The sequence below is a fragment of the Lissotriton vulgaris genome, chromosome 2_2 (genome assembly GCF_964263255.1).
Source record: "Lissotriton vulgaris chromosome 2_2, aLisVul1.2, whole genome shotgun sequence".
NCBI lineage: Eukaryota > Metazoa > Chordata > Amphibia > Caudata > Salamandridae > Lissotriton > Lissotriton vulgaris.
In genome coordinates this window covers 21,327,127-21,345,975 of record NC_141688.1, presented here as the reverse complement: position 1 = coordinate 21,345,975, position 18,849 = coordinate 21,327,127, and the positions used below count along the sequence as shown (strand labels likewise).

General features: G+C 43.2%; 1 protein-coding gene across 1 annotated transcript in view; it reads right to left on the bottom strand.

Moving 5' to 3' along the window:
* Positions 1 to 18,849, bottom strand: part of LOC147728953 (uncharacterized) — a 291,189-nt gene that overhangs the window by 236,487 nt on the left and 35,853 nt on the right. The window contains exons 2-5 of the mRNA XM_086959204.1: positions 8,951 to 9,101; positions 3,515 to 3,589; positions 2,097 to 2,225; positions 381 to 470 (exon numbers count right to left, since the gene is read on the bottom strand). Coding sequence (XP_086815330.1) covers positions 381 to 470; positions 2,097 to 2,225; positions 3,515 to 3,589; positions 8,951 to 9,101 — 445 coding nt within the window. The remainder of the gene's footprint in view (positions 1 to 380; positions 471 to 2,096; positions 2,226 to 3,514; positions 3,590 to 8,950; positions 9,102 to 18,849) is intronic.

Here is an 18,849-nt window from a genome sequence, read left to right as displayed (position 1 = left end):
TGAAAGTCCCACAGATGTTTATAAGAAGAATCTCTAAACCCATTTTATATTTTGGAAATTGAATTTTAGAGAGATTTGTGATGCATTAGTAATTGCTATTTCAGAATCACAATATCGAAGACTATCCCTTGTGCTGTTATCTGACAGACTTCATTGTGAAAATGGTATTGCTGTTAAACAGGTCATGTGGTAAAATAATAATTAACAAGTTATACAGACACTGACTTTTTCGCTGGACTTTGTTGACTGACAATAACTTTGTCTTTACTATTTTGCATTTACAAAATTCAATGTACAAATTAGCTGATAAAATAGATAAAAAGTGACTATTCACTTCTTAAAAAAAAAAATGAATGCAGGAAGGTAACATCCTACAATACCTCGTCTGCCACATCGTCCAACTCTGGGTGAAGCTCTTCCGTCACAATGGAGGTGTCTTCTTCTGCAAGCTTCGCATAAAAGCTGAAAAACTACATTAACAAAGCAAAACAACAACAGGGGAGGGTTAAAGTGTTTTCATTTTGATAATTTATAAAACATCCACTGATTGGTCACTTCAGAATGTCTAGAGTTGGGTTGTCTTGACAGGTGATGCTTACATGTACTCAAGTCTCCCCTGGGAAGACAGAGGCTCACTAATGACACATGCATTTGGGTTCTAGCATTGTAGAAGAATAGATGAGACAGTGGAAATTAAAAGAATACACAGGGAAAAGGGGCAGATAACAAAAGGACATCATGAGGGACCACTCAAGTGCTGCTAGTTTTTTTAACGAAATTGCCCTGTTTTGTTGTTGTGAGCTTTGTCGACTGTTCAAGAGTCAGGATGCAGCCTCTTTAAGATGCTGTACAGTTATAGATTGCCATGGGTATGCTGTGAAGGATTAACAAGACGCAATGTCCACCAGCGACCCGCTGTTGTAAGTCATCATAAACCCCCAAGTACAGTGACTGGACTAGAGAGGCAGTGGTGTTGGTCTTCATACTGCTCCAGTAGAAGTACCATGGTCATATGTATGGTTTTAGAGGTAAGAGCGAATCTGGGGATAGGTGAAACGTTGGACGGAAAAGATGGGTGCAAACAATTTATATTTACGACAGCAATATAGGCCTTGGTGAAACCTGTGGTGAAATATGTACTGAGAAAATCTCGAAGGGTAGACGCAAATATTTAGTGTGAGAATCTATTCAGAAGCTGTAGGACCAAGATGTATAGTGTGGTACCATCTATGTAGGAGTGGATAGAGCAAAACCCTTGGTATGAGATAATCCACGATGGAGCTGTTGGTGTGTGATAATCTATGGAGGAGCAGTAGGAGGAAAAAAGGTGGGTTTGGGATAATCTATGGAGGAGCTGTAGGAATAAAAAGGTGGATGTGTGGGATAATCTATGCAGGAGCTGTGCGGATAAAATGATGGGTATGAGAAAATCTAAGCAAGAGTAGTAGGAGCAAAAAGATGGGTATGGGATAAACTATGGAAGGGCTGTAGGAGCAAAAAGATGGATGTGGTATAATCTATGCATGAGATTTGTCCCAGTGGTAATCAGCGACAAGATTCCGAATATGCTCTTCACATACTTGTTAGCGCTGAAAGGGAGGGGAGATAACACTGTTGGGGAGAGGAGCAGACCGGGATTTGGCTCAAAAACAACATCGTTATTAATAACTATTCTGCTTGCTGTTTTTTATAAAATTCTTGTTGTTTTAGATGTCCAAAGAAACATGTTGTTCCTGTACTAATAAATACTTTTAACTAAAAGTGTACATTCTTCTTAGTGGAATGTGTGTGTGTGATATTGCGAAAAATGTTACTGTTACCATGGTGCACCTGTTCTATTTATGGGATTGCTAGTACCCCAAAAACAATCCTTCGATGTCTAGGTCAATTACAAATTGAATACGATACTACGTGGCTACATTTACCTGTCTTTCACATTCATCGTGGTGCATAAGCCAGGTTCACCAATGTCACCCATGGGTGGAAAGCACCCCTTGTACAGTAAAACCAAAGTCATAACTTACGCAACAACCTATGACGGTTCCCATATCTACACAACTTTTCCCCTAAAATGATTAAATGTAGAATATTCCAACCTCCTGCAGCTGCGAGAGAAGGTATTTCCGTTGTCCACAGGTCTCCTCGTAGCCCACAATGAAGACTGTGAGCTGCTGCTGGTACTTCTTCTTCAGGACATGGTCCCCCAGGATTGACTCCAGCTTTTCCTATAGGAAGAAAAATATTGAGCTATGGAGAAGAAAACTGTTGATCAGACAAACCTTCACATGGGGTTTGTTTCATGGCGTAGACAGTCTGGATGTGAGAAGTTCCGGTACCTGTACCCCAAGGCTAGAGTGAGTGTTAAAGGACTGAGCTGCCTTCAGGGGAAGAGAAGAGAGGCTCAGTGGGGGTTACATGTGCCAAAAATTAATTTACAATATTTTCATTGCTGTCAATTGATCTGCCTGGGGAGTTGCAGGTGATTGACTGTGAGAATATCAGGTGCTTGCTTCATGTGCAGGGGAATATATGGGTCATCAGGGCTTTTCTAATTCAATTGATGTTAAGATGGGGCCAAGAAGGTGAGATTTCACAGAGAGAAACACAGTGAACCGCAACAACCTCCAAATCAGTGTGCTGGTCTGCTGTGGTTAACAAACGTTACATAGAGCACTTACCACATCCTCTACAATCTTCATGCTAATCTGCTACTATTAGCTTACCGTGTATTACATACCCCTCATACTTCTTTCCTGGTCTTATATAACCACGTCTTCCCCAGTCTCTATGTCAGTCTCCTGTCCTTAGCATAACATGTCCCCCCCGTTTTTCATGACACTCTCCAATTGTAAGCGTACCACGTTGTCCCCAGCCTCCATGCCATTCTCCTATCCTTAGCATACCACATCTTCTCTAGTCTCAATGCCAGTCTCCTATACTTAGCTTACCATGTTTTCCCCAGACTCCATGCCACTCTCCTGTCCTTAGCGTGCCACGCCTTCTACAGCCTTCATGTCACTTTGCCATCCTTATCTTACCACGTCTTCCAAGGCCTCCATGCCACTCTCCTATCCTTAGCCTACCATGTATTCTACAGCCTCCATGCCACTCTCCTGCCTTAGCATACCACGTCTTCTTCAGCCTCCATGCCAGTCTATCATTAGCTAACCCAGTCTTCCATAGCCTTCATACTACTCTCATATCCTTAGCCTACCACGTCTTCTTCAGCCTCCATTCCAGTCTGTTCTTGGCTTACCACGTCTTCTCCAGCCTCCAATCTCCTATACTTAGCATACCTGGTCTTCCCAGCCTCGCCGTCTCCTGTTGTTAGCTTACCATATCTTCTCCAGCCTTTATACCTCTATCCTCTCTGTAACTCACCATATCTCCGCAGCCTCTATGCACATCTGCCATCTGTAACTTACCATGTCCTCCACAACCTCCATGCCAGTGTCTTTTCCTTATTTCCTCAGCTTATCACATCTTCCCAGCCTCTACATGATTTGTAACTTACCACATCTTCCACAACTTCCATAGCTGTCTGTGGTCCCACCTCTGCCAGGTTACTACGCTCAAAGGCTTGGACCATCTAAGAAACACAAAACCAGAAGCAGTGAAAATTTCCCCACATACATGTAACATTTAGCACGCCACACAGGTTTTTAGGTCTGCTCAACAATGCTTCCTCATCTGATCAGCAGACCCAAGGTAGCTAAACTGAAGTCTAAACAGGGGTACACCTCGGGTCCCCCCACTGCACGATGACACAAATGGGCTATTCTGTTACAGTGGCGAGCCAGAGAGTCACATTGTGCGTTTTGTACACCATGCAAAGCTTATGTGGTCTGTTGATATATTTATGTTCATGGTTTATTATTTATTTATTGGGAGTTTTATATTGTGCGAACAAGACCCTTTCCGGTAACAGAGAGCTTTACAAGAAAAGCAACAGAAGGTAAGTTACAAAACGGTAGTCCATTTACAAAAGTGCAATAGCAGTTATGGTTTGTAAACTTTGTAAGCATTACTTTAAATAAATGAAAGCCTTTAAGTAAATGAAAAAGTACATAACAAAGAGCTTCCACCCTCGGGTATGAGATGCATGAGTGACCAGTGAATGCACAAATGGTAAACTGGCATATTTTTTAAGCTTCGTTGGCTTTTCCAGAGGCACCGGGGGCCTAACTCCGGTGGCCTTCCTTAAGGATGGATTACCTACTGGGTGCCCACACTACCACTCTCTAACTGCTTCGTGGTGAAGGAGCACTCAGATGCTTGATGCAAACTCTGGGATCCGCCCACCCGATTATTGCAAAAATACTGCACTACAATCTGACAAAATCATTCAGAAAGCCCAGAAAAAAAGGGGAAATCACCTAGCAATCCAAGCGTTTAATGACATTTCCTGACTACACCCCGCATTTTCAACGAGTCCAGAAATCATATGACAGAGTTAAAATGAAACTTCGGGCAATAAAACTACAATACATGCGGATATTGAAGGCCAGGCAATTTCCTTTGAAACTCATCGAGTCGGAATGGGAGTAGACAACGGCACAACAACCCGTACAATGCATTCAGTCTCCTGCCTGAGGGTCACCCTCGGTGCAAGGCTACCCCTGGCCTGGAACCATACTGAGCCCCTGTCAGACAATGGAAATCGTGGAGATGTCAGTGGTGGGTGTAGGCGGCCGGCTCACACTCTGACACTGATGATGACCCTCTTTCCATCCACAGGAGCAGCTGTGGCGGCATCACCCACCCAGACCTTAGACCAGGAATCCTCCCTGGACATAACAGACACCACCTGAGGCTCCCGGGACTCCATTGGATACTTATGAACCCTGTATGCTTCGTACATTGCGGATCACTACGGAGCCAAGGTTGGAACACTTCTTAGGACTCACACCTACGTTTGTTCTAGTTCTGTGGGGGGCGAACAGATGCTTCTGGGGGGGGGGGGGAGTATGGGTGGGAGAGATGTTGGGGGACACAGACCTTTATTAAGTTAGCCAGTTCTGGCTTTATGGGTTTACCGTTCTTGATGTTCCTCTATTATGCACACCACAATACTAACCACTGCACCTACAGAACTTGAACTTTACTCCTGTGGAATTCAATGTCATTGTTAGCTGACCCAAAGTGTGGGACACGCTGTCAGCTCAAGACGTTCCCTTCTTCCCTGATATGGGCTCCTTCATTTTCATGACATAGAATGTCAACGTCCTTAGAGCCTCCGCCTCCTATGGGATCTACTTTATTGGGATGGATTTCATAGATATTTTGACTTCCACTCCTACACTCCATGGGCCTTGGTACCCCCGCCCCCCGGGCAGGGTGGATGGAGAATTGCGGGGCTGGGTTGAGGGTCTGAAGAGATCAGGATACGTAGTCGCAGGAAGGTAAATCAATATTCACTTTTATTAGTAGATAAGATGCAGAATCACTGAGCCCAAAAGACCACATCCAGTCCCCTACCAACTTCTCTCAGTGTGCCTCCAGTGTTATTTTACAGAACCTTAACATGTCATTACAGAACATTAACATCCCACTAGCTACTAATGAATGAGGACATATCCATGACATAGACATATAATAAATAGACCTATAACTATACCACATGGTTTGGACCTCTGTGATGCCTGACGAGAATGGAACCTCCAAGTTCAGGCTTGCACCCGCCACTCTGCAGCACTTAAATCACTATCTTGAATTGATCTGATACTACTCCCGCATCCGAATTCCCATACACAGTGGGCTCCCACATATTCCCATGTTTCATTTCTGATCACACCCCAGTGACCCTCGTCTTTGGTCGTTGGAGGAAGGAACCCCTCCCGATGTGGCAGCGCAATGCCTGGTGTCTGGAGCAACGTGGCTTTGGAGAATTTCTTGCTCAAACAAATAGGTAGCATTTATTAATTAAATCAAGATACTGTGGGCTTCCCTGGCATGCCATGGGTGGTGGGTAAGACCACCCTTTGAGGAATGGCACAATCCCACCTAAAAGGGAAGGAAGGGGACATACATCAACAAATGGCAGTCTGGTACTCAACATCCTAACATTAGAACAAATTGGCTCTGCCAAAATGCCTGATACTAGGAGCAACCTTCTAGCACTAGAGAAAGCGTCCATTCGACAGCTGGCTCTTGACGAGGCCCACAAATGCTGGTTTGCATCGACGAAAAGGTTTAGGAGGAGGGGAATAAATCAGGCACTCTTCTCTACTGCTGGCGATGAAGGACGTCGCCTCTTAGAGCATCTTGTCAATTACAACTGAGAATGGCACAGCAACATTCATGGCTTACTATTTCGGGCTTTATGCATTATGCATTATGTGAACGACCCCCAATAAAGCTCCTCCCCACTAGTGACTGGCATCAAGATGGCAAGAGTTAGTGGAAGCAATAGGCTGATCTGGAACTCCCCCTCACAAATGAGGAAATCACAATGACACTTTGCGACATGAATTCGGGTAAAACTCCAGGCCAAGCCAGTTTTCCTATTGGGTACTACTGATACTTTCATGCCCAGTTGCCCCCCTCCTCCTCTACATCAGCAGACAATTAATAAATCATGTTTCAATCCCGAACTTGACTTGGCAACCATAATGGTGCTGCAGAAATTGTGCATGCCACGAGATCATTGTGCATCTTATTGCACAATCTCCCTTCTCAACTCCTGAAATAAACATATCTGCTAAAGTACTGGCTAGCCAGCTACTTAAAATCCTACCACATATGATCCACCTGATCATTGTTGGTTTATGTCCAACAGGAGTACCAGTCCCCGAGCCTAAGCCTGTGTCAATGGCACCCTCTCCGCCCCATTCGTAATAAGCCATGGTACCCATCAGGGCTGCCCTCTATCCTCTTTTATCTTTGCCCTGGCCATAGAGCCTCTGGTAGGGGGGATTTGCTACAACACGCAGATAGGGGGATTTAACTGGGGTCTCAATGGAGGATCCCTGCACCCTATATGCTAATGACGTCCTACTCTTTATATCCCAACCATCCCTTGTGGTCCCACGACTTCTCCAGATGCTCACCGTATGGAGAGTCATCTGGACTGAGCTTTAACTGGCCTAAAATCGGTCCTGGTCACTCTGAGGGCAGATGAGCAAGTGACGGCCTGGGAACACACTTCACAATACGTAGACTGAGCTTTCACTCTTTAGGGATACACATAGTGCTCACACCTAGCCTATCCTGAAGCCCCTCGTGGCTTGGTTCATGGCGGACAGAGGCAGGTGAGTAGGACTTCCTCTTAATATCTTGGGCTGCATAGCCCTGTTCAAAATTATTGTGCTACTTTACAAAGATACCACATACCTGATTCCGTAACCTTTTGGCCAAAATATGTGCCTTCTTGTGGTTTAACCACCCCTCCTGATGGAGGAATACGCATGGCAGAAATCTGCCTAGTTTATTGGGTGGCCCACCTGTTGGTGGTCAATTACTGGTTGAATGAAGGCTGGAGTGATCCAATGTTCTGCCTAGAGGAGGCAACTGTTGGATTGGAAAATAGCATATGTATGCTTTATAGGAAACCCATCATCCCCCACCTCCCTGAGCCGGCCCAGCTACTCCTTGTAACATAGCGCTCAAAGCTGAAATGGATTGGATGGGATGAAAGGATCACGCTTGAGACCCCGCTGTGGACGGGGTGAAGGCTATGTCATTCGTCCTCCCTTGCTGGATTCGGAGGCTGGGAGAAAATCAGGATCTCCATGGTTGGAGATGTGTGACAGGGATCCCACATGAAATCATTCCACTCCCTTCAAACAGATTACACCCTGCACAGATTTCAATTCTTCAGATAATTACAGGTACACCATACCCTTGAACAACTCCATGATTCTCTAGCTGTGGGTCTGGAAGTCAGACCCACAGAATCCCAAATCCTCATGGGTCCTATTGAACAGAAGGTCATCTCGTGGATTTATAAAGCCCTTATACTGAACTCCCTAGACCTGTCTACACGATTGCTGTCCTATTTGGAAGGAGGACTGGGCCCATTAGATGACTCTGATTAGAGGGAAGCATGCATGTCGCCTACGGTGTTGGTCATCTCCTCGAGGCTCAGGCTCATTGAACCTAATTCCCTGCTCATGACTTACCAGACACCACTGAGACTATTGCATGCAAGCTCACTGCCAGCACCAAAATGCTGAGTCTGCTCAGAACCCTGAGCACAGTTTATTCTACTTGATATGGGAATGCCCCGAGATCACTCAATACTGGCGGACAATATTTACCACCCTCTGCAGAGTGCTGGGGAGGCTGGTGTACCTATCCCCCAATGTAGCTCTCTCAGAAGTCTGGGATGGGTTGAGCAACACGCCTGGGAACAGAACCCTGGAGGAGATTGAAACAATGTTAGCCAAGAGATACACAGCAAGATTGTGCAATTCTACATTTCCTCCCCTCTAGGTCTGCTGGAAATGTGGCGATGAACTGGTGTGCCAAACAGCAACAACATTTTTTTATATAACAGGGATGCCCCAGGAAACATGGGAAAATATGGGAGAAATGGCTGGAATATAGGGGGGTGCCCTAATGCAAAGTTACTGTGATTAGTATTGTGTGATAGTTTAATCATCTATATATACACATCTAAGTAATATTGTGGCATTTGTTCCACAACAATAAAATGCAGTTTATTAAAAAAAACTTTACAAGTGAATAAATTAGTAGCATTGAGTTGGGTAATAATAACACCTGTTACATAAACCCGCACTAATGTGGCTGCAGATGCCACAGGTAGATACATTGGCTGTTATTATGAAAACCTTAAAGAAAGAAATACTGTTGTACTGCCATCTTTGGTACTGGTATGCAACTCTTTGCAGCACTCCTATGCATCGCATTCACATGCTCTGATGGGTTCTTCTTCTCTAATATAGTAATCATGTTGAAGGGTCTATATGTGGTTTTTGTGATCACTCACCTGGTCAACTCTCCTTTGTATCCTCAGCAGCTCCTCCTTGGTCTGCTCAGCTTTCCGTGCCATTCGGGCCATCCTATTGGCTGAGAGTACTGCCTGGGCTGGCCCATCGCCTAAAAGGTCTACATCAGTGGGGGGCTCCATACCGTACTGCCTTGATAGTAAAACAAAGTGAAAGAAGAGACAAAGATTAAACAGCAAGAGGTAATAAAATGTGTTCTTCTGACCTGTGATAACAGAGTATGTTGGTAAGTTGCAAATGTATATTCATCACATATCACTTGATACTGGAGGGCAAGTGCTGTTTTTGTAACATTTATAAAGTGCCTAATATGAGCATTCAATTGTTAAATACATGGCATGCAAAGAAATAAAGAAACAATGACCCCTTAAAAAGAGTGATGATTTAATTTTTATGCAATACCGGTTGAGCACGACTCAAAATTTGATTCCAAGTGTGTTTCTCCTCAATATTTAATGTATAGACAGAAAACTGTTTTTACTCCATTGCGATTACAATCAGCTTATCAGTCAACCTATGAAATACCACTGTGGATAACCCAATTAACTTCCTTCCCAAAGACCTGCTCTCCATGTCATACTTCCTTCCTACCCCATCTCTGTGGTCATTGCTATCCTCCTCCGGATCAGTATTCCTTTCATTCCCCATCTGGGGCCTTTCGCCTTAGCATCTCTACCTCTCCCAAATGTGAGTGCTGGTCCCAGTTTTGTAGTAGTCCAGGTCCAATCAGCCATGGCAAACTCCCCCAGTATTCATTACAGTAGGCTAGTTTGAAGGGCCTTTTTGAATACCAACAAGGTACTTCAAACACAGAAAAGGTGATGGGATGAATGCTTCCAATAAATCTAACCACTGGCCATTGCTCTGGGTGGCCTTCCAATCCATCGTTCTTTTGCCCACCATGCCACCTCAGATTAGACCCAGCCATATGCAAATCAGTCTTGAGTCTGCTCCAGTAGGAACAGTTCAGCAAGCACTGACAACCCAACTGTACGCTGAAGTGGAAGACCAGCAACCCAAGACCAGTTTCGCACTGTCTCTTCAGTCGGGTGTAGCTTGAAGAACCTGAAGACAAACAACCCAAGACCAGTTTTGCACTGTTTGAGGCTCTTCAGTCTGGTGTAGCTTGATGAACCTGAAGACAAACAACCCAAGACCAGTTTCGCACTGATTGAGGATCTTCAGTCGGGTGTAGCTTGAAGAACCTGAAGACAAACAACCCAAGACCAGTTTCGCACTGATTGGGGCTCTTCAGTCAGGTGTATCTTGGTTCCAGTGGCACAGTGAGCATGGGACCCATATCTGAGCATGCCCTTGGCCACTTAGGGTGGTACATCAAACACCAAAAAGGTGATGGTGGGCAAAAGAATGATGGACTGGAATGCTACCTGAGAAATTGCAAGTGGTTAGAGTTATTGCTAGCATCCTCCTATCACTTTGTATGTTTGTTGTACTAACAAGTACATCTGTTAGTTTCATGGTAAGCAAAAGCTCTACCTCTGGCTCTTCACCTTGGGACAAGTTGTACTTGATCATTACTGGATCTCAGCTGTGGTTCTTGGACATACTTTTGTGTTGGTGCAACAGAGATGTGAGTATGCGATGCTGAGCATCACCTGCACCGGACCTCATTTATGATCATCCACCAAAGCATTGATGGCAAAGGGCCAGAAAAAGCAACCTCCTGATATAAGAGAATTCTTCCCTATGTTTGGTCAACGATAAACAATCTGAGAAAGACAACTGAAACTGAAGAATGTTAACATGAGGAGGTGGAGAAGAGATGGCAAAACTGAAACATATATATAATAGATAGAAGAGGAGACAAACATTAGGAAAGGTCAATCTCAGGTGGAATTATCCCAAAGGAAACGAAAGATCAGGCACTGACAAAAGTAGATAATAAAAGATAACTATAATAAAATACAAACACACTCCCAATTCCCAATTCTAATCCATCCTGTCTCTATTTCAAAAGAAAGCTAAACCGACTTTCAAATGTCTTTTCAAATGTCTTTACAGGCACTCTCCCTCTAACACCTTCTAGTAACCCTTCTCAAGATGTTCAAAATCATCCCAAATCTCTCCATGTGAAACTTATGAACTGTTTTCAATGTTATTTGATCTGCAGCAATCGCGTCTTCTATTACATTAGTTTGCTTTGTTCTGAGTCTCAGGTAGTTTGATCTGTTTATCCATGGCCGAATTATGACCTCGCTGTTATTATGCAGACATGACCACACTAGCCCAAGAAGAATGTGTTCACAGTGTTTACAGTATGTATTGTGACTTGGGCGTCGCGGATCTGTTGTATTTACTCCCTCGTTAATGCTTTTGTATTAGCTGTGGCACCACCAAGCATATTACTAGTTTCTTCACTGCCAGAGTTTTCATTGTGGTGCGACTGCCATGAAAAGTGTGGTAAGGTGGAAACAAAGGGGGCCTACGGGGACACCTGTTGCCTCTGGGCCAGGGGGTGCATGCAGGGGGGGGCACATATTGTGCCCCCCTGTCTGCATGCACCCCCAGTTCCTGCAGGGTATAGACATGAAAGTCCATGCCCTGCAGGAACGTGCAATACTGTTCCCATTACGGTACCTTGGTAAGGCTCACATATAAGGCTTGGTACTGCACTGCCGTGGGCCAGCCGCCACAGGACCGCCCGACCTGGATTCCAGTCAGAATCAACCACCCACCTCCCTTGTAATGTTGCTGAATGAAAGGAGACAACTTAATACACTTTGCTAAATATTTCCATGTACAAAGTAATGTGATTTATGAAATTACTTGAAAGCTTGTAATCTGTATCACTGTATCACTGGTTTAGGCATATCGTTTGTATGGTCTTTTTAGGATTTACCTGCTGTTTGTATTATATACATGACATATGATATAATAATTTGCTGTTACCCAAAAAAAGAGTTATTAAGAATAGGTATAGATGTCATCAATGACATGTCTCAATAACGATATATCTTTAAAAACGTTGCTTTAGGACAAAGTCGGAGCTCTTGTCCTGGTCGGCGATCCGCCAGTGGTCCCGGTGTCATGTCCAATCCAGATTCAGACGGTAGGATTCAGGTACTTGGGTATTTACATCACGATGGATCCGCGGCTGCGATATACCAATAATCTCGCTCTTCCATTGGACAAATGTAGGAAAGACGTGGAACGTTGGAAGGCTCTTCCGCTATCCATGCTCGGTCAAACCACTCTTTTCAAGATGATGGCCCTTCCTCGGTTTCTCTATGCCTTGCAGAACTCGATGGACCCTGTGCCGGTATCCTATTTTAAAGAGATAGAATCCCTCCAGAGGCAGCTCTTATGGGACGGTGGGGCCCGAATCGTGTTTGTTAAGTTGACTCTCCCTTGGTACGACAGCAGGATAGGTCTCCCGGACTTGCGGAGATACTATTGGGCTTCACAATTGGCTGCAGTGAACCACATTATTTACGGACCCCCAGGTAATCCGGGATTTGCTATGGATCGGGGTCAGGCACCAGAAGAAATGTTAGACAGAGCATTATATGCCAAACCGGGGAAGTTCGCACTAACTGGCCCGACTGCTCATGCGGTGCAAGTGTGGCATGTCGCTAATAGATGCCTAGGGTGGGAAGGTAGACTTAAATTGGCTACTCCCCTGCTGAACTCAGAGAAGCTGGATAGCCTATGGAAATCCAAGGGGTTCGATAAATGGGACACCATTGGTATCACTCATATAAAAGATGTCTGGGGAAGAGATGCGGTGCTTCCATTTGAGTCTCCAGGAAACATAAAGACTGCATAACAAAGAGCGTTTTCGGTACTTGCAGGTAAGGCATGCTCTTGCTGCACATGTACCCAAGGACTCGGTTCTCCCTGAGTCGTCTCCCCTTGAAGACCGAGTGTTAGACAGGTATATTCCAGAGAAGACTGTCTCCTTGATATACAAGAAACTGGTCAACAACATGGAGAGCCCACTGAGGCGAGTCAGAGCCCAGTGGTGTATGGACAGGTTGGAACTGGATGATGAGGATTGGGTGGAGGTGGTTTCCTCTCCCAAGGTGGTTGCTATTCAGATGAGGCTCCGACTTGTGCAATTGCAGATACTGCATAGATCATATATCACAGGGCCCCAGATGGTACGAATGGGAAAGGGAGGGAGTGGGGAGTGTAGGAGAGAGTGTGGAGAATCAGGCACCCTGATCCATATCCTATGGCATTGTGTAGTGATACAAACTTATTGGATTAAGATTCATGAGGTGTTAAGAGAGGTTTTGAGAGCGGAGATATTACCGGAAGCCCGGCGGTGTCTGTTGAATGTTTGGGAGCCTACAGACCTGAATGTATACTGTGATATGCTGTACTCTTCCCCTTTAACTTACAATGTTCTTTCCCCGCATTTCTTGTTCTGAGAATGTACTTGCATGTACATTCTCTTGGAGTCAGTTACTGATGGCTGTTCGTGGGATGAGGTTTTATTAAACCCACCTAACCTCTTCAAACCAAGTCTCCTCGTTTTCCTTAATTTAATAACCAATTTTACACTGGCGACGATTGGACACCTCAACCACAACAACTCTGAAAGAAAACCTACCTCGTTTTCTCCTCCAGCGGCAGCTTTTCAACAAAAGAAGAGAAGCGTCGGCTTCCCAGCGGCAGACTCGTCAACCTTAACATGGTGAGGAGAGCGGGAGGTTAATTCTTAAAACGAACTATTCTGGGATCTTAAAAAATAGAAATCAGCGTTTTAAAGACTTATTTTATTAAAGCGCGAGCTTAACGCTTTCCCCGGCTCGCGCAACGTCCAAGCATAAACAATACGCGCCTACGTCAGACGCATCACCTGATCAGGCTTACGCTGCGTTTCAACGATCTAACGCTGCGTGTCAGCACAACCACAGAGTGCGCTTGCGTCAGACACACTCCAAATCATAGCGCGAGGTCGTTCTACTAAAGAACAGCGCGAGGACATTCCAATTAACAATACTTAGCGTTCTAGTAAGCTTCAACAAGCGCATTAGAACACAACTTGACTACTCATTCCAATGACAATTGAAAGAACATTTAGTCAAAGGATATTCTAAAAAAAAAAAGAACCCATTATTCTATGAGACTATTCAGACTAAATTTCACTTTATGATCTCACAATTGCAATAGTAGCTGTCTAGTCAATTATTGTGTGTTAATTAAAAAAAAAAGGAGACTGGAAGATTATTCTAAAGGATAGTGAAATTAAAATTTGAAAAAGGAGCAGATTCAAAAAAGGAAAATTAATTCTACTCTGTAAATTAAATACCCATCACTCACCTGGAAATATAAAAAAAAAAAAGAAATAAGAATAGCAGAAATGCAAAATGTTACTCAACCGGCATTTTTTCTAATTAGTCCAGGCGAACCAAACGTGAAATGGAAAAAGTGGAAGAAAATTTTCGCAAACTATGCGAGAGTATGTGGAACGAACCTTAGTGCTGAAAGAAAACATTCACTTTTGTTACATTGTCTAGGAGGAGAAGGTCAGGATGTCCTGGAACATCTACCTGATCTTTCAGCTGCAGAACAAAGAAACCTGAACGAGTACGAGATAGCCATTCTACAACTAGATAGACATTATTTACCTAGACTCAGCACAATTATGGAAAGATACCACTTTGGTCTGAGAGAACAAAAGAGTGATGAATCAGTGGAAGACTATGTGTCGTCTGTGAGGAAACTTGCTTCCTCATGCAATTTTGGTCAATCGCTTGACGAAAGAATTCGTGATCAATTTGTCTTAAGATGCGCTCATGATGACATAAGAAAGGAACTCTGGCTAAAAGACGAACCACCTCTCGAAGAAGTACTAGTGATTGCAAAACAAGTTGAACACATGACCAAATGTGTAGGTGAACTTAAAAAAGAAAAAGATAAACCTACTGTTTCGGATTCAAAAGTAGAGGAAAAAGTTGATGAGACAATTTGTCAAGTTAAGAAGACTGATGGAGCAAATCCAGAGGAAAGAACATTCAGAAATATGAATTCTGCAAATGTAAAATTTTCTTGTTTTAGATGTGGACAAACTAACCATTTAGCTAATTCTCCTATTTGTCCCGCTCTAAAGTCTACTTGTAATGTGTGTAATAAGAGAGGTCACTATGCTAGATTTTGCAGGTCCAAACCCACAAACAGTGATCCTAGGAGAAGGTGGCCACAGCCGCAAGTAAGGTCAATTTGTTTTGAAGTAAATGATGAAGAGTCTGACCATCCTTCATTTCCGGTTAAGGTAGAAAATAACATGATTAACTTAAAATTTGATTCCTGCTCAAAGATAACTATCATAGATGAGAAGATGTTTAATGATTTGTTTGCAAAGAATGTAAAAGTATTTAAATGTGACATTATTCCTTTAGGCTACAGTGAAAAACCTATTTCTATGTTAGGATATTTTTTGGCAGAAATTGAACTGGGATCTCGCATTATTGTGGGAAAAGTGTATATTTCAAAAAAAGGGGATGCTTTGTTAGGCTGGCTGCATCAACGACAGTTGGGTGTCACACTCGATCCGAATGCCTCTCCTCAAGTCCAAATACAAGAAATATCTGATTCACCCTGTACAGCAAGTGATGAAAACTTATCTTTAACTCTTGCTAGGAAATTTCCTAATGTATTTAAAGATGATTTAGGGTGTTTACGTGGGTACAAGCATTTGATCAAATTGAAAGAGAATGCTCTCCCAGTCGTAGCCAAAGTTAGGAGAATTCCTCTTTCAGAACAAGCCAAAGTACAAAATGAGTTAGATAAACTCATTAAGAGTGACATAATTGTACCAGTAGAAGCCACGGAATGGCTTGCTCCTGTCGTTATAGCCAAGAAACCCACAGGTGAAATTCGTCTGTGCATTGATCTAAGGTCTCTAAACAAGGAGGTGGTAGTAGACAGGTTCCCACTTCCCAACATTGATGAAATGATTGGCACTCTAGAAGGAGCAAGATATTTTACCACCCTTGATCTTGCTTCTGCCTACCACCAGGTAGAATTAGATGAATCGTGCCAGGACTTAACTGCTTTTATTACACCAATGGGTACTTTTAAGTTCAAGAGAATGCCGTTTGGTTTAGTGTCAGCGGCCTCTGTTTTTCAGAGGATCATGTCAAGAATCTTAAAAGGGTTGATTGGTGTAAAGTGCTACCAAGATGATTTATTAATTTATGGTAGTGATGCACATGAACATGATAGTAGAGTTTCTATGGTCTTAAAAAGGTTAGAAAGTGCAGGCATGACTCTAAAAAGGGCAAAGTGCAAATTTGGTGTACAGGAGGTTAATTATCTGGGGCATCGCATCACGTGCAATGGGGTTTTTCCAAAAAAGGAATTAGTTGAAACAATTGATAAGGTAAAGGAACCCTCTTGCAAGGAAGAGCTTCTCTCCTTTTTGGGTATGGTAGAGTTCTATGGAAAATTTATTTTCAACTTTGCAGAAAAAACACATAATTTAAGAAAGTTAACAGTAAAAAATTCTGTTTTCAACTGGTCATCTGATTGCAAATCTGAGTTCTTGAACTTAAAGAAAGATTTGAATAAGGCACCCTCACTTCACGCTTTTGTCCCAGGTCTACCTACCATTTTGTTTACTGATGCTAGCGATAAGGGACTTGGTGCGGTCTTGGTTCAGAAGAAAGATGGGAAGGACTCTTTAATATGTTGTTCTTCTCGATGTCTCAGAGGTTCGGAGTTGAATTACTCCGTGATAGAAAAAGAATCTTTGGCAATTTTTTGGGCATTAAGAAAGTTAAAAAATTTGATTTGGGGAACCAGAATCTGTGTTTTGTCTGACCATAAACCTTTAAAAGAAGTGTTTTCTAAGAAAGGCCTAGATGCAATCTCATCCAGGATAAGAAGATGGATTGTTTCCCTACAGGAATTTGAATTTGAAGTTGAGTATATTCCTGGAGCTTCTAACAAATCAGCAGATTGTCTATCTAGGTTGGTCAATAATGAGAACTTCGAGCATGATGATGTATGTGATTCTGAAGAATTTGTTAACGTTTGTGAAGTGACTGATGGTGCAATTTCTGAATCTGAATGGAGATCAGAGTTAGAGAAAGATGAAGATATTTTGAAAGTAATTCTTTCTTTGAGAAATGACTCTCGTTTGGACAAACCATGGCTTTTGGTTGCTGATGAACTTTCAGAGAGTAATGGTCTACTAACACGTGGAACCAAACTTGTTCCCCCACTCTCTTTAAGGAGTAGGTTATTGGCACATGCTCATTGTGGTCATTTGGGTATAGTTAAGACTAAAGAATTTCTTCGCATGCAGTTTTGGTGGCCTGGCATGGATCTCGAAATCGAAAGAATGGTTCGTGAATGTCCTGAATGTTGTTCTAGTGACAAAATTTTGAAAACAAGACAAATGCCTATGGTGAAGAGGATGTTACCTGGTCATCCATGGGACGAGATTGCCATTGACATTCTTGGTCCTCTTTCAGGTGTTTCTGATACCCCTTATCTCATTGTCCTGATTGATCTGTATTCTCGATGGATTGAAGTCTCTGCTGTCAGAGAGATTACTTCTAACTCTGTTATAAGATTCTTAGAGCCTATATTTAGTAAGGAAAGTTTTCCTAATTCTCTTCTAACTGATAACGGTCCCCAGTTTTGTTCCTCTTTGTTCGTTGATTATCTAAAAAAGTGTGGAATAAAACATAAAAGGTGTTCCCTTTACCACCCCGAGACAAATGGTGCGGTGGAGAGGGTTAATAGGACTCTGAAAGAATCTATACAGCTTGCCCGGTCTTCCGGCCTAGATTGGAAATCCACCCTGCAGGACAGGATTAATGTTTATCGTTTTGCTCCCCATTCCACCACTGGTAGGTCTCCATTTGAGCTCTTCAAAGGGAGGGTTCCCAACACTTTAATGTGTCCTGGGTGGATGTGCCTCAACAAAGGGTTAGTTGATAATCATGTTGGTGAGTGGAGAACTAAGGAATTACTTAAACAAGATGCTCGCAAGGTGAACTTTGATCTCAGGAAATGTGCATTTCCTTGTAAGGTCAAAGTAGGTGACTTTGTGAGAATAAAGACCCCAGCAGGATGTAGACCTTGGTCCAAGTACACTGATGTTAGGTCTGTTGTCAAGATTTTTAAAAATGCTGTCAAAACTGATGATGGTAGAATCTGGAACAAGAGTCGTATAGTGGTTGTTAATGGAGATTCGTTATCTTCTCATGCTCCTATGTATGATGGTAATTCACACAATAGTTCTCGTTTGAGCTCTAACTTTTTCTCCCAAAGGTCGACGTTTCCTTCCAGAAGGAGTCCAAGGATTTGCAAGGCTCCCTCCTACCTGAAGGACTATGTTTAGTTTAAATTATCAAGTGTTTGCTCAATGTTTTATTTTATCTTTTTGTATAAGAGGGAGATGTGTGATATGCTGTACTCTTCCCCTTTAACTTACAATGTTCTTTCCCCGCATTCCTTGTTCTGAGAATGTACTTGCATGTACATTCTCTTGGAGTCAGTTACTGATGGCTGTTCGTGGGATGAGGTTTTATTAAACCCACCTAACCTCTTCAAACCAAGTCTCCTCGTTTTCCTTAATTTAATAACCAATTTTACATATACCAGAAGCAGTGGGTCACTCTGTTCTATATGGTGGCTAAGAGGAAGGTAGCCCGGCTTTGGGGAGCTAGCCAACCGCCCCGAATCGCTCAGTGGGCGGAAGACCTTGACTGGTGCATGCTCAAGGAAAAGTCGGTATTCATAGCTAGGAGAAGTCCGAGGAAGTGGGAGAAGGCGTGGGGAGCATGGAATACTCACCGGGGAGGGATTTGTGAACCACCGCTACCGAGTATGGGATCGGAAGTGCAGGAATCCCCTTGATCCTAGCATGGTATATTATTGCTTGTGATTCTGTAATTGG